Here is a 17,100-nt window from a genome sequence, read left to right as displayed (position 1 = left end):
GGTAAACGCTGTGCCCCAATGTGCTCCAATATGCCCGATGTGTGCCAATATGCCCTGATGTGCGCCAAGTTCCCCCGTGCCCTGATGTGCCATGTGTTCTGATGTCCCGTGCCCTGATGTCCTGTGCCCCAGTCTGCTGTGCCTCAATGTCGTGTGCCCTGATGTGCTGTGCCCTGATGTACTGTGACCTGTGCCCTTTACCCTGATGTGGCCTGGTGTGCTGTACCCTGATGTGCTATGCCTTGATGTTCACTGTGCTCTCATGTGCCCTGATGTGCTGTGCCCTGATGTGTTGTGCCCCGTGCGTGCGCACCGGGGGGGGGGGGCAGAAAAATGCACCTTCGCCAGAGTTGGCAAAAATCCTTGCACCGACCCTGGCCCTGAGGACAGGGTTGATGTTTACTGCCTATAAGATAAATAAGTTCCCATATGTGTGCAATACACTCAATTCAAATTCACAGATTTAATGCTTAAGAATGTGGGTCACACATCTTGTTGGGCTGCCCCTAGTTATTGTTTAAGTGTTTTCATTTTTTTTTTTTTTACATGAAATAAAGTGTACCAAGTGTGGCTTTTTTTATAATTGTTCCTAATGTAGGAGATGAAACAAAGGTGAGAATAATTTTAGGAACAAAAAAAACTAAACAGTGTAAGACAGAGCATGGAAGATACATAATAAAATTGAACCAGAAAATAAAATGACTTTGAGTTTGTAAACCGCAACCTATGCATACTGCGGGAGCTGTACAGACATAAGGTTTCATTCCCCTTCCCGGTCAGGTATGACATGCTGCTGACCTCTCCAGGACTAAACAGGTTAATCAGTTTGACTTTGGGCTGCAGGCTCACCAGGAGTAAGACCTATGGCAGGAATATTTGAAGTTACACTGCTTCCCCGGGGAGAGGATTAGGAATAATATTAGCCAGGCTGCTGTTCTGGGTTTGGCAGCATTTGTCTGGGTCAATAGAACATTTCCTTTACTCACAAGCCGAACAGGATTAACAAAGCAGTGTTATCACTGCAGATAGAGATAAATCTGTTCTGACACTGATGAAAAATAACAGATGATGCAACCAAGTAAACAGCAGACTTTGGGCACTTCAGCATCTCAGTACATGATCAGTGCACAAGACTCCTTTAGATTCTGGATATACAAATAAATTATGGAAGATGGCCATATATACAGTATATGTTATGCGGATGGTCATTTCTGACAAAGGGGCATACTAGCTACTTAACAACATTGGCATTCATTAAGGAGCACATAGGGTACATACCCAGGGATGTTATAGGCTTGTACCTTGAGGTGAATGGGCATTTTTTTTTTTAAAAGCCTGTGGCGTGCATAACACAACCCAAAAACTTCACCCGGTGCAGGAAAAAATGTGCACACACATAAAGAGTGAAACACAAAAAAACTGTGACGGGTGCATCGTCAAGTGGCCCTCCGAAAAGGGCCCAGCTCTCATCTCCCGTGGCGTTAGGCTCCTGGCAGGGAAAAGAGTAAACTACGGTCCATGCAGCCAAAGCCACATGGACCCACCTTGGCCCAAGCAGCCAAAGCCACAAGGACCCAACATGCTAGGCATTCTATAGGATCGCCTGTGCCTTCAGCCAATCACGCTTCCTAAATGGCGGAGAGGTGGTTCAGTGTTAGAAAAGCAAATATTAAAGCATTTAGCCGACTTATCTTAGGGAGTATATGCGACGTGACTCTGAGCATGCGCCGTTCGTTCGGGAAGACATTTACATGGGGTCACGGCTAATTTGTATACAACACGCCCACTACCTTCCACATTTAAATTAGGCGGACTTACGCCTGCCTATTTACACTACGCCGGCGCAACGTACGGCGCCAGATCTTTGTGAATACTGGTCTGGGCGCCCTATTTTACGTTGGCGTAGCGCATATGAGAAATGCGATACGCCGGCCAAAATATACGCCGAGCTACGTGAATCTAGCTCATTATTGTTTTATTTTGAATATTTAGCATAGGTTCTTATGGTGTTGTTACAAAAGAAGCAATAGTTACATGCCCATAACTTGATTATATATACAGTATGTGTGCTGGTGATTTCTGTCTTGAATGGAGAGCAGAGCTGAAGATTTAAGTATACTTTTTAAGAAGATAAATGCTGTAGATTCTATTTAAGATACTTCATTGCAAAAGTTCAGTGTTTCAGTTTCAGTGTAAAAAAAAAAGAACCTTAAAATGTAGCTTCCAATTAAGATTGTGGTGACATGACTTGCTAATTATCATTTATGACATTGTACTTATATCTGCTCTGTCTTTCTTGCAGTGTGTACCGGAACAGAGAACAAACTGAGCTCCCTTTCTGACTTGGATCAGCAGTACAAAGCCCTGCGCAAGTACTATGAGAACTGTGAAGTGGTCATGGGAAATCTGGAAATTACCAGCATTGAACATGGACGGAACCTCAGTTTTTTAAGGGTACATTTATAAACTATAGTTAACTTTTTACTAATGTGTGCCTATGCATGAGAGGGACAATTTTGGCTATATGGTTTGTGGCCACCTAGTGCCCAACAAGACATAATTTTATCTGGGAAGGTATTATTTGAAGTGTCTTCACTGTGAAAAGCAGAGAGAATGTTGTGGATCTGGTTGCAAACAGGTGGCAGCTGCCATTTTGGAGAGATCAGCGTCCTTATTGTATATAGACTATCTGTGGTGGTGAAGGGAAGGGATTGAACAACCCATCTATACTTAATGTTTTTATCATTATCATTACCAGAATGCTATCTGAGCCAGTATACTAGAGAATGCTCCCAGATTGACATCCAGTCATCAGATAATCCCTTTCAGGAAAACTCTACTCTAAAAGCGGAGCTACGCCAAATTTAAAACAATTTTAAACCAGCAGCTACAAATACTGCAGCTGCTGACTTTTAAAATATGGACACTTGTCCAGCGTGCCCGCAATGTCGGCACCTGAAACTGAGCCGTCATTTTTGACAAGGGAAAATTTCAATGTGGCTTCACTTCCTGGTTCCCTACTGCATATGCGCGACTCACGCTGCGCAATGCTACTGGTCTCTGCCATCTTCGGGGACCCGTGTATCTCCCAGAAGACAGCTGGGGGGGCACCGGACGTGGCATAGACTCCCGCAGATAATGGCGGGGTCTTAGACAGGTATCTGCACCCCCCTCTCCCCTGAAAGGTGCCAAATGTGACACCGGGGGGGGGGGGGGGGCGGAATCCGGACAGCGTAGGTTCCATTTTTGTGCAGACCTCCACTTCAAGATTATATGTGTATTTTACATATTTTATTCATGTTATTTAATCTTTTCATTACATTTTTGTGCAGCGATCCCTTTGTGTGTGTGTATACAGTATATATATATATATATATATATATATATATATATATATATATATATATATAAATAAGAGATGAGACTTTGCTACAATGTAAATTAGTGAGTGTACAGCTTGTATAACAGAGTAAATTTGCTGTCACCTCAAAATAACTCAACACACAGCCATCAATGTCTAAACCTCTGGCAACAAAAGTGAGTACACTCTAAGTGAAAATGTCCAGATTGGGCCCAATTAGCCATTTTCCCTCCCCGGTATCATGTGACTCATTAGTCCTTACAAGGTCTCAGGTGTAAATGAGGAGCAGGTGTGTTAAATTTGGTGTTATCATTCTCACTCTCTCATACTGGTCACTGGAAGTTCAACATGGCACCTCATGGCAAAGAACTCTCTGAGGATCTGAAAAAAAGAATTGTTGCTCTACATAAAGATGGCCTAGGCTATAAGAAAATTGCCAAGGCCTTAAAACTGAGCTGTAGCATGGTGGACAAGACCATACAGCGGTTTAACAGGACAGGTTACACTCAGAACAGGCCTCGCCATAGTCACCCAAAGAAGTTGAGTGCACATGCTCAGTGTCATATCCAGAGGTTGTCTTTGGGAAATAGACGTATGAGTTCTGCCAGCATTGCTGCAGAGGTTGAAGGGGTGGGGGATCAGCCTGTCAGTGCTCAGACCATACGCCGCACACTGCATCAAATTGGTCTGCATGGCTGTTGTCCCAGAAGATGATGCACAAGAAAGTTTGCTGAAGACAAGAAGACTAAGGATATGGATTACCCGAATGATATCCTGTGGTCTGATGAAACCAAGATAAACGTATTTGGTTCAGATGGTGTCAAGTGTGTGTGGTGGCAACCAGGTGAGGAGTACAAAGACAATTGTGTCTTGCCTACAGTCAAGCATGGTGGTGGGAGTGTCATGGTCTACAGTTCATTGAGGGAACCATGAATGGCAACATGTACTGTGGCATACTAAAGCAGAGCATGATCCCCTCCCTTCAGAGATTGGGCCGCAGAGCAGTATTCCAACATGATAACGACCCCAAACACCCCCCAAGACAACCACTGCCTTGCTAAAGAAGCTGAGGGTAAAGGTGATGGACTGGCCAAGCATGTCTCCAGACCTAAACCCTATTGAGCATCTATGTGGCATCCTCAAATGGAAGGTGAAGAAGCGCAAGGTCTCTAACATCCACCAGCTTTATGGTGTTATCATGGAGGAGTGGAAGAGGACTTCAGTGGCAACCTGTGAAGCTCTGGTGAACTCCATGCCCAGGAGGGTTAAGGCAGTGCTGGAGAACAATGGTGGCCACACAAAATATTGACACTTTGGACCTTTTCGCTTAGGGGTGTACTTTTGTTGCCAGCAGTTTAGACGTTAATGGCCGCGTGTTGGGTTATTTTGAGGGGACAGCAAATTTACACTGTCTAAGCTGTACACTCACTACTTTCCAGTACTCAAAGTGTAATTTCTTCAGTGTTGTCACATAATTACAAAAATGGGAGCGGTGTACTCACTATTGTGAGATACTCTGTGTATATATATATATATATATATATATATATATATATATATATATATATATATATATATATATATACACATATTTGCTGCAGCATGTGTTGCATTACTAAATCATTTACCAGAAATACATTCAGTCTACCAAACACATGGCATTGGTTTGCCTTTTTATTAGTAATATAATGCTGACGGCATACATTTTGTTGGCAGGGCAGCTTTCCATAGTTTCCTCAGTCAGTTGGGGTTTGGGCAGCTGATAACAAAAGCAAGGACTGAGGTAGAAGAAAGATACATGCAGGGCCTGTCACCTATTGACATGAGCCATGTGCAGCCAGTGTGTGACCCAAGGGAGGGAAGTGACTGAGGGAGATACTGTCAGTCTGCATGACATGTGAACTAAACTTCACTGACATGGATATAGTAGTCACGTCTCCAGAGTTACCTTCTGCCTGTCTCCCAAGAAGCATTCATTGTTAACACACGCATGCATTCATAAAGAATTACACAACCAGTAAGCCTCAAAAAATAGACTTTTGGTAAAAATAGTTGACAGTAAAATTCCCTAAATGTATTTATTCTATATTTGCATTACTTTGGAGTGCTGCCTTTGTTTCCGATACTGGCTAGAACTTTAGATGCTATGTCGTATATGAAAACAGGATGGTCAGGTAGGTGTTGGTAGAATTGTTCCTTGCTGTACCACCCTCAGTCTTTAGGGCCAGATTCACAAAAAAGATACGACGGCGTATCTCCTGATACGCCGTCGTATCTCTGTGTTAGGGCTGTTCATAGAATCAGTTACGCATAGATAGCCAAAAGATCCGACAGGTGTAATTGAATTACACTGTCGGATCTTAAGGATGCAATTCTAGGCCGGCCGCTAGGTGGCGAGGCCATTGCGGTCGGCGTAGAATATGCAAATGAATACTTACGGCGATCCCCAAACATCCGAGCTGCCCGTCGATCTAACTTTACGTTGTTTCCGTCGAGTTACGTCGCGTAAAATTAGGGCTACCTCCTAGGTGTCCTAAGCCATGTTAAGTATGGCCGTCGTTCCCGCGTCGAAATTTAAAAAACAACGTCGTTTGCGTAAGTCGTCCGTGAATGGCGCTGGACGCCATTTACGTTAACATCTAAGCAAATGACGTCGGTGCGACGTCATTTAGCGCAATGCACGTCGGGTAATTTAACCGACGGAGCATGCGCAGTACGTTCGTCGCGGGAACGCGCCTAATTTAAATGGTGCCCGCCTCATTTGAATTGGGCGGGCTTGCGCCGAGCGCATTTACGATACACCGCCGCAAGTTTACAGGTAAGAGTTCTGAGAATCAGGCACTTACGCTGTAAACCTGCGGCGGTGTAACGTAAATCACATACGTTACGCTGCCCAGGAGCAACGTAATTCTATGTGAATCTGGCCCTTAGTTTTCAAGTTGAACTCCAGACAGATGGATAAATACACAGATGAAATACATATATGTGAGCTGTTTAATCTGCCAAAGGATTTGTATTTCTGTCCATCCAGTCCTGAGGTTTACACTACTCTGCCACACAGAACATTCATCCTCGGTCAGGCTCGATGATCTTATATTTTTTTTTGCTGCAGTTAAAGCAGAGTTCCGCCTAAAAAAAAAAAATATTAAAAGCCAGCAGCTACAAATACTGCTGACTTTTAATAAATGGACACTTACCTGTCCAGGGTGCCCACGATGTCGGCAGCCGAAGCCGATCAATCGCTCGGCTCTCAGCTGCCCCCACCACCATCCTCGGTGAGGGAATCAGGAAGTGAAGCCTTGCAGCTTCACTTCCCGGTTCCCTACTCCACATACGTGAGTCGCTCTGCGTGTCCTCACTGGTCCCTGATGTCCTCTGGGAGCTGTGTGTTTCCCAGAAGACATCAGGGAGGACAGAATAGGCGGCGGAAGTGGCGTATCTGCTCCCCCCTCCCCCCTGAAAAGTGCCAAATGTGACACCGGAGAGGGGGAAGGGTTCCAAAAAGTGGAATTTCCATTTTTGGGTGGAACTCCACTTTAAGTGAGTGGACAGCTAAAGAAGAGGAAGCTCATCTCTCTCCTACTATCAGCATGTACATTTTTATCATACAAGCACTGTTACACATCTGATTGACTTCTTGTGCTGCTTCTCCTTCTCAGTTTGAACTATGCTGTACAGGGGTCTGCAAAAGGCTGTTACCAAGTTAAATTCATTAGTTTCACTGCATGTGCAATCCCAGTAGAGAACATATAAAATGTTTAGGCCCCTTTCACACAGACGGATAGAATGGTGCTTTTAGCTGTGGATTTTACCGCAGCTAGAAGCACACAATGCTTTCCTATGACACCATTCACACACTACGGCTACCTGCAATTTTGATACCCGCGGTTTTTGTGCGGATAGAAAAAATAGAACTGGATGCGTCCAGCTGCGAAATCCCGCAGCTATCGGCCCATAACCGCAGGTAACCGCAGTGTCAGCTGCGTTTGGTTTGAATCGTGAGGGGGAACTCCACGCCAAATTTCAAATAAAAAAACGGCATGGGTTCCCCCTACAAGATCATACCAGGCCCTTGGGTCTGCTTTGGATTTTAAGGGGAAGCCCCGTACGCCAAAAAAACGGCGTGGGGTTCCCCCAAAATCCTTACCAGACCCGTATCCGAGCAGCAGCCCGGCTGGTCAGGAAAGGGGTGGGGACGAGCGAGTGCCCCCCCTCCTTAACTGTGCCAGGCCGCATGCCCTCAACATGGGGGGTAGGTGCTTTGGGGCAGGGGGGCGCCCTGTGCCTGGAGTCTTGAATTCCAGCAAAACATAAACATGCTTTTATCTGCGGCAAAACAGCCGTCCGTGTGAAAGGGGCCTTAAACAAAGAAAATTTACCATTTTAACCACTTAAGACCCGGACCATTATGCAGGTTAAGGACCTTGCCCCTTTTTGCAATTCGGCACTGCGTCGCTTTAACTGACAATTGCGCGGTCATGCGAAATGGCTCCCAAACAAAATTGGCAATCCTTTTTTTTCCACAAATAGAGCTTTCTTTTGGTGGTTTTTATTTTTTGCGCTATAAACAAAAATATAGCTACAATTTTAAAAAAAATTCAATATTTTTTACTTTTTGCTATAATAAATATCCCCCAAAAATATATATAAAAAAAACATTTTTTTCCTCAGTTTAGGCTGATACGCATTCTTCTACGTATTTTTGGTAAAAAAATCGCAATAAGCGTTTATCGATTGGTTTGCGCAAAATGTATAGCGTTTACAAAATAAGGATAGTTTTATTGTATTTTTATTAATATTTTTTTTTACTACTAATGGCGGCGATCAGTGATTTTTTTTGTGACTGCGACATTATGGCGGAAATTTTTGACACATTTTTGAGACCATTGTCATTTTCACAGCAACAAGTGTATTTTTTTTTACTGTGAAAATGACAATTGCAGTTTAGGAGTTAACCACTAGGGGGCGCTGTAGGGGTTAAGTGTGACCTCATATGTGTTTCTAACTGTAGGGGGCGGGGCTGGATGTGTGACGTCATTGATCATCTTTCCCTATATCAGGGAACAGAGACGATTAGATCAATGAAACTGCCACAGTGAAGAACAGGGAAGGTGTGTTTACACACAACTCTCCCCATTCTTCAGCTCCGGTGACCGATCAAAGGACACCGGTGGTAATCGGGTCCGCGGGTCCCGCGGGCGCGGTCACGGAGCTTAGGACCGGGTCGCAAGCGTGCCACCCCTGGCACGCTCGCGACCCCATGGCTGGGCTTAAAGAGACATGTACAGATACGTGATTGTGCCCAGCCGTGCCAGTCTACCAACGTATATCGGCGTGAAGGGGTCCTTAAGTGGTTAAGAAAACAATAAGGTAATTTTGAAATTGATGGCAGCAACACGTTGGGGCAGAGCAAGAAAATGTATGTGGTATGTATGTGCATTAGTGTGTATGAAATGGACAGCTTGCACATCTGAAAAGGCACCATAAATGCTGAAGTGATGATTAAGTGTTTTTTTTTAAAGCATTGTATAAATCAGCAGGATAATGCATCTATGACATATTGTATTTATGACAACAGCATGGCTTTGTAGTTGAAGTGTCCAGGTGCTTAACTGGTGTGCTTGCAGTCCAGACCTTTCACCCATTGAAAATATTTGGCACATCTTGAAACAAAACAAACAATAAAGATGTCCCAGGACTGTTGAGCAGTTAGATTCCTATATCGGGCAAGAATGAGACAACATTCCTCTACCAAAACTTCAGCAACTGGTCTCTTCAGTTCCCAGACATTTACAGTGTTGTCAAAGAAGAGGGGATGCTACACCATGGGGCCCTGTCCCAACTTTTTTAAGATGTCTTGCTGCCATCAATTTCAAAATTACCTTATTTTTTGGACTCTATGCCCTGTACATGCCCTGTACACACAACCCTTTTTCTCGGCTGGAAAAAGTTTCCCGTCAGGGAAGTTTTTCCCAGACGGGATTCCTTGCAAGCCTGCCTTGCATACACATGTTCAGTTCAAATACCGCCCATCCAAATCGCGGTGATGTACACCACGTACGACGGGACTATAAAGGGGAAGTTCTGTTTACACCCTTTGGGCTGTTTTTGCTGATCCTCGTGTTAGTAAAAGTTTTTTGTGAGACGATTCGTGCTTTTCAGTCCGTTACAGCGTGACAAATGTGCTATCTCCATTCCGAATGCTAGTTTTACCAGAATGAGTGCTCCCGGCTCATACTTAAATCTTAGCATGCACGTTTTTTTCCCTTAGGGAAAAGCATACACACGACCGTTTTTTTCCGACTGGGAAAAAAAAGGGCTTTTGCTTGCACATGATTGGATCATGGAAGTCAGCAGAACTTTTGCTCATTTACTAAGCTCTGGAGCAACTTTGCAAAGTACCCAGTCTATTTGACTTTAGTAAATCAACCCCATTATGTTTACTTGTGTTAAACTTTTTTTTTGTTTACAAACTTTTTTATTGGGTACAAAAAAGCGGTACAAAAAGTTGTTAACATATGCCATGAAAAATATATTTCATAAAGTTTACAGGTTGGGAAGATTGTCACATAGTATACAATAATTGAAAGAAATTCTTTATGAAGGTTGACCAGCATGTAAGCAATTATGTCACTGAATACCAACTTCACTATCTTTAATAAAAAGTATTATTGTGTGTTAAACTTTTTTTAACATGTCTTCAGTTGCTTCCTGGTTTATTCAGAGGAGAGGAGGAGGGGGCTTTCTTAGCTAAGCATATCATCCTTGACAAGGGGAGTGTAGAGGAGGGCGGGGAGACTACTGACATCACGACTCCACCCACAGAGCTCCAGACAACAGATCCACCCACAGAATCTGCAGTTTTTCAGTTCTTATAACAGACAGAGGGGAAACATTTGACAGGTAAGGATACATGCAGGAGGCATGTATATCCTTATAGATCAGCACTATGGCAGTAGTTTAGAAAGGATGAGAGTGGGTTTACATCCACTTTAACCTAACTAATCTTTAATATTAAATAACCTCTTATAGAACCAATCCCCCTGCACCTAAAGTAAATACATAGTTCACAGAAAGCAATCTACTGGAACTGTGTTGGGTTAGGTCATAGTAAATTCCATGACTGGTTCTCTTGAACGTTTGCATTGGGGCATTTTACTTTTAGCTACATCTTTTCAGCATATGATGTTGGGACTTGTAGTCCCTCAACAATCAAACAGCATCTTGTGTCAAAAGTCTCATAAGCATTCGCAGTAAGATAGGCCCAGGACCCTCCCTGAGCATTAACTGTCATAGAGCAGGCTTTTCATTGGGATCTCTGTCTAATTATGGATGAAATGAAACTACAGAACTCATTACACATATCATTTAAGCTGAGTCTAAATCACAGCAGCCCTCCCAGAGGTAAAGGTAGCAGCTCACGCACACTCTCACACTGTGTTCCAACCTAATAAATCCATTTTTCATTTAAATGCCTCGGCCACTAGAGACAGTTCTATTCTCCGCTGTTCAGCAATCCCTTGCTTAAATGCTGCAGTGCCTGATCGCATTATAATCAGCAAACAACACTGCAGTCCCCTTGGCACAAAATGTGTTAATGTTAAAATATATCAATTCGTACGAACAACTGGCTATGTTCCGATGGGCTCAGGAGTGACAGCTTATTCTTGCAGCCCACAGCAGGAGGAAGATAGCACATTGCTACTTATATGCATTAGTGGATTGCAGAGGATATCCAAAGTTTACCTACAATTGAAAAGCAATGAATAGGATGCTGTTTGTTACACCTCCATCAATATTCATGTGCACAGTTCCACTCTGCAATAATATATTAAGAAAGATAATGAGATATGTCTGCAATGGGTGACCAGTTGCTCAAATGCTTTTCTCGTTTTCTGCGTCTTGGTAAGATAAAGAAAAACATGTATAGGACAGGCTAAACAGTAATCCATTTTTCTTTGTTTTTTTCTGACTGCATAACATAACTCCAGTCAATAAAAAGATGACTCTCGTTATATTAAAAATGGCAGTTTGTCTTCTTAGCTGTCTCTTGTTCCTCTGCCTACAGATAGTAAAATCCAGTCTACGCTCCTTTGGCTTTTATGAAGAAAGTGTTCTTATTTTTAGGATGAATTTCATACCTATCGGGATTTTTTCTACTGAAGCTAGACCAGTACATTTGATTGGTTGTTGTGAGTTACAGCAATTAAAGGATATCTAAACACAAGAACAAGAAAAATAGTCATATATTAGAGCCCAGGTTTCCATGAAATGGATAAAGATATAAATAGTGTGCTTGTTTAAATAAACATTCAGTGTCAATATATGCACAGTGATCAATCAAACATATATAATGATCAAACTGCAAGTATATAACATATAACTTATAAATTGTGACTAATTAACCACTTAAGCCCCGGACCATTTTGCAGCTAAATGCCCAGGCCAGGTTTTGCGATTCGGCACTGCATCGCTTTAACAGACAATTGCGCGGTCGTGCGACGTGGCTCCCAAACAAAATTGGCATCCTTTTTTCCCCACAAATAGAGCTTTCTTTTGGTGGTATTTGATCACCTCTGCGGTTTTTATTTGTTGCGCTATAAACAAAAATAGAGCGACAATTTTGAAAAAAATGCAATATGCAAAACATTTTTTTACAATTTTTTTTCCCCTCAGTTTAGGCCGATATGTATTCTTCTACCTATTTTTGGTATAAAAAAATCGCAATAAGCGTTTGGGCAAAATTTATAGGCCCAGATTCAAGTAGAATCGCGCAATATTTGCGTGGGCAAAGAGCAAATTTTTTTCTCTGCGCCCACGCAAATATTGCGCTTTGCCCGCGATTCACGGAGCAGTTGCTCCGTAAATTGCTCGGGCAATATGCTAAGCAGCCGGGCGCAAGGCTGCCTAATGTAAATGATCCCGCCGGGGGCGGGAATCATTTAAATTAGGCGCGCTCCCGCGCCGAGCGAACAGCGCATGCTCCGTCGGGAAACTTTCCCGACGTGCATTGCGGCAAATGACGTCGCAAGGACGTCATTTGCTTGTAAGTGAACGTGAATGGCGTCCAGCGCCATTCACAGTTCACTTACGTAAACGACGTGAAATTTGAACGTCGCGAGCGGGAGGCGCAGCTATACTTTAGCATTGGCTGCGCCTGCTATTAGCAGGAGCAGCCTTATGCTAAAGGCGCCGTACGGAAACTCCGTACCTTGCGTGAGAAGGGCCCGCGCAACTTTTGTGAATCGGTAGTAGTATGCAATTTGCATACTATACGCCGATCACAATGGCCGCGCCCCCTAGCGGCCAACGCAAGAATGCAGCCTGGGATGTGAAGGCATAAGGAGGCTTATGTCTGTCACATCCTAGGCTGCAGTCGGTGTAACAAGGTTCCTGAATCAGGAGCACTCGTTACACCGGAGCAAGTAAGCCCTTGCGCCGCGCAACCTATGGTTGCGCGGGCGCAAGTGCTTCTTGAATCTGGGCCAGTGAGTTTACAAAATAGGGGATAGTTTTATTGCATTTTTATTCTTTTTTTTTTTTACCACTATTGGCGGCGATCAGCGATTTTTTTTCGTGACTGCGACATTATGGCGGACACTTCGGACAATTTTTACAAATTTTTGGGACCATTGTCATTTTCACAGCAAAAAATGCATTTAAATTGCATTGTTTATTGTGAAAATGACAGTTGCAGTTTGGGAGTTAACCACAGGGGGCGCTGTAGGAGTTAGGGTTCACCTAGTGTGTGTTTACAACTGTAGGGGGGTGTGGCTGTAGGACTGACGTCATCGATCGAGTCTCCCTTATAAAAAGGATCACTCGATCGATACGCCGCCACAGTGAAGCACGGGGAAGCCGTGTTTCCATACGGCTCTCCCCGTTCTTCAGCTCCGGGGAGCGATCGCGACGGAGCGGCTATAAACGAATAGCCGTGCCGTCGTCCCGGCACACAGCGGGGGGGCTCCCGATCGGACCCCCCACCCGCTAGAAGGCAAGGACGTATATATACGCCCTTCTGCCTGTCCGTGCCATTTTGCAGACGTATATAGTCGTGCGCCGGGCGTTAAGGGGTTAATAAAAGTCCTCCAAAGGTGCAAAATAAATAATTAAATAAAAAACATATCGTGATATTATTATTATTATTATTATTATACACGATTTATATAGCGCCAACAGTTTACGCATCGCTTTACAATGTATGGGGGGACAACACAATTACAGTACAGTTCAATACAAATGTTACAGGAGGGCCCGGCTCGTAGAGCTTACACTCTAAAGAGAGGCGTGGTGGAACAAAAGGTAATAGCTCTAGAGAATGATTTAATGGGGGTGGCTCGGGGACAGTTGTTACGTGGGTGTGGGATAGGCTTCCCTGAATAAATTATTTTTCAGGGATCTCCTGAAGGTGGACAGGGTAGGGGCTGATCGGACATCCTGTGGCGAGCATGGGAGGAGGTACTGTAACAAGGGAGCTAGAGAGCAGGAGCTCCTGGGAGGAGCGGAGGGGACAATTTGGGCGATATGTGCAGATGAGTTCGGTGATGTAGATGTGGGCGATGTTGTGAATGGCCTGTTGTGAATGTTGTGAATGTGAATGTTGTCAATGATGAAGACTTCTTAGCCAAAACGTGTCAGCATACAGCCTGTACCCATGTAACTAATAAAGTACTTTTATTCAAGAGCATCCAAGTTGCCAGCCTTCCTGATTTAAGTATCATATCTGTGGGGCCTAAATGTCCTGGCTTGAGCACTGGATCACAGTTCATGGAATTTTATATTATATTACATGGAACCCTAGCATTCCATTAGAGATTACTAGGGGTTTCTTGAGCAATGAGCAGATACAACACCATTGATTTTTTTACATATCAGTCGGAGGGTAATTCTTCCCAATGACCACAAGTGTAAGGGTCAATCTTCCCACTGACCATCACATAATATATCATGAGTTGTATTCAAAGTCATTTTCAGCAGGGGTTCCCTGAGACTGGAAAGTTATGTCAAGGGTTCCTCTATGTTGAGGACTGTGGTTGTAGTCTAACAATCCTAATGCCGCGTACACACGATCAGTTTGTCTGATGAAAACGGTCTGATGGACCGTTTTCATCAGACGAACCGATCGTGTGTGGGCCCCATCGTTTTTTTATCCATCGGTAAAAAAACTAGGAACTTGTTTTAAAATTATCTGATGGTTAAAAAAACGAAAAAAATGATCGTCTGTGGGCACGTCCATCGGTTAAAAATCCACGCATGCTCAGAATCAAGTCGACGCATGCTTGGAAGCATTGAACTTCATTATTCTCAGCACGTCGTTGTGTTTTACATGACCGCGTTCTGTTACTATCGTTTTTTTTAACTGATGGTGTGTAGGTACGACTGATGAAAGTCAGCTTCATCGGATATCTTATGAAAAAATCCATCAGTCCGTTTTCATTGGATGAACCGATCGTGTGTACAGGGCATTAGATGTGGTGACTACATGAGTTTTCTATTTTTTAAAGTACCAGTTGGCCATGCCAGAAACTAGTGTCTTTGTAACTTTCTGTGCACAGAACTGATATCTCAGACAAAGTTATTAGCTTTCCCAGCTATCTTCTGTGAACTACAGAACACCCGCTCCCTATGCAGTAGGGTTGAAAAAAGGGGGAGTATTTGAAGTTTAATTTGTCTGACAACACTGTTCTTCCAGTGATACAGTGCAGCGAGTGAACACTCTTATGCCCTGTACACACGATCGGTCAATCTGATGAGAACGGTCTGATAGATCTTTCCATCAGTTAACCGATGAAGCTGACTGATGGTCAGTCGTGCCTACACACCATCGGTTAAAAAAACGATCGTGTCAGAACGCGGTCACGTAAACCACGTACGACGGCACTATAAAGGGGAAGTTCAAATCCAATGGCGCCACCCTTGGGGCTGCTTTAGCTGATTTTGTGTTAGTAAAAGACGATTCGCGCTTTTCTGTCTGTTACAGCGTGATAAATGTGCTATCTCCATAACGATTGCTAGTTTTACCAGAACGAGCGCTCCCGTCCCCTAATTTAGTCTGAGCATGCGTGGATTTTTAACCGATTTTTAACAAACAATCGTTTTTTTTTCTATTGGTTAGGTATCCATCGGTTAATTTTAAAACAAGTTTCACATTTTTTAACCGATGGATAAATAACCGATGGGGGCTACACACGATCGGTTTGGTCTGATGAAAACGGTCCATCAGACCACTCTCATCGGATTGACCGATCGTGTGTACTTGGCATTACTCTAGGACAAGAATTTCTTGCAGGATAAGCAGGTGAAAAAATAGGAAACAAAAAAAAAAATAGCAACTGATGCAGCCTCTTCAGCCGATTTTCAGATCGACTTCTGGGTGCTGCCGCCACTACAGTATTCCTGGTAAGAGAAACCGGCAGTGAAGCCTTTCGGCTTCACAGCTGGTTCCCTACTGTGCATGCGCGATGCGCACTGCACTTTCTTACTGGCCGATGGGCAGGGGAAGGAGAAGGGGGAAGGATTTCTGTCAAAAACAGGTTCCCGTTCCCCCCTGAAAGGTGCCAAATGTGGCACTGGACGGGGGAGGAAGCAGATAAGTGGAGGTTACTCTTTTGGGTGAAACTACGCTTTAAGCCTCTTGCACACTGCAGCTTCAAAAGCTCAATACAGATTTTTTTTTTACTGAGCTAAAATACAGCCCATTAATTGTAAAGTGCCTATGCACACATGCGAGTAAACAAGCGTCACGCATCCTTCAGTAAAAAAAAAATTCCACCCTGCTCATTCGAATTTTCTCAGATTGAAAACTATTTTTTTTTTTTACAATTTAACCCCACTAAACATTAAAAAAAAATCAAACATTCCTGAAATTAAGGTTTTCAGACAAAATTCTTCTAGTGTATGGCCAGTTGTATGCTGAAGAGGTTAACAACAGGCGCCTCTCACATTTGTTTCTGCATTCCTTCTGGAATAACTAATAATCAGAAGTCACCTTGTTTTGATTATTTATTTTATATGTTATTATCATGTAAGGAATAAATTATAGTATGGCATTGGAACCTGGAGAGTTTTCTGCATTCTCATTTCAATAACAAGGAACAATACTCGTCTTGTTCTACAGATCCGGAATAAATTCACGGAATGCCCGCTCAGTACTATAATCATAGCTCCGCACTGAAAAGCTTCAGCATCTAACAAACAAAAAATGTTTTCAGTTTTTCTTTCTGTCTGAAAATAAAGGTCTTTGGAGGGTCCCAGGGTTACTGCGTGATATGTTTCTTAAACTGCTAAACTGCTGACACTGATTGCAGATATGAAAATGCAGCAAATGCAAAGGGTTTCTTGTATCTACCATGGGATATGGAGGCCTTAGGGGACGATTGTTAAAATGCTGCTTGTAGCATAAAATACACACACAGATAGAACAGTAACCACCAGAACTATTAAGTCTTCTTTTGCAGAAAATACACTCACTTGCTTTTTTGATAAAGTAGATAAACCTACAGCTGGTTAACCCTTTCTCTTTCATTGGCAAAAGTAATATTCCACCCTTATCATTGCCATTATCATGACACACACTTTGGTATTTTTTTAAACGATAAACTAATTTTATAATTATCTGGCAGAAGGCCTGGAGCAATTGTCCATTTTGCCCCCCTTATGAATGTGGCACAGAATACACGGTCCCTGAGCAACCAGTTGATAGGTCTGAGCACTATCACGTGGGGCCAAGGGAAAGGACA

The 17,100-nt window shown here is 43.3% G+C and overlaps 1 protein-coding gene across 1 annotated transcript in view; it reads left to right on the top strand.

The window, feature by feature from the left end:
• Positions 1-17,100, top strand: part of ERBB4 (erb-b2 receptor tyrosine kinase 4) — a 1,211,692-nt gene that overhangs the window by 524,103 nt on the left and 670,489 nt on the right. Inside the window, exon 2 of the mRNA XM_040358486.1 lies at positions 2,303-2,454. Coding sequence (XP_040214420.1) covers positions 2,303-2,454 — 152 coding nt within the window. The remainder of the gene's footprint in view (positions 1-2,302; positions 2,455-17,100) is intronic.

This window comes from Rana temporaria, chromosome 6, assembly GCF_905171775.1.
Source record: "Rana temporaria chromosome 6, aRanTem1.1, whole genome shotgun sequence".
Classification (NCBI taxonomy): Eukaryota; Metazoa; Chordata; class Amphibia; order Anura; family Ranidae; genus Rana; species Rana temporaria.
Note: the sequence above shows the minus strand (reverse complement) of the source record. Positions and strands in the feature narration are given on the sequence as shown.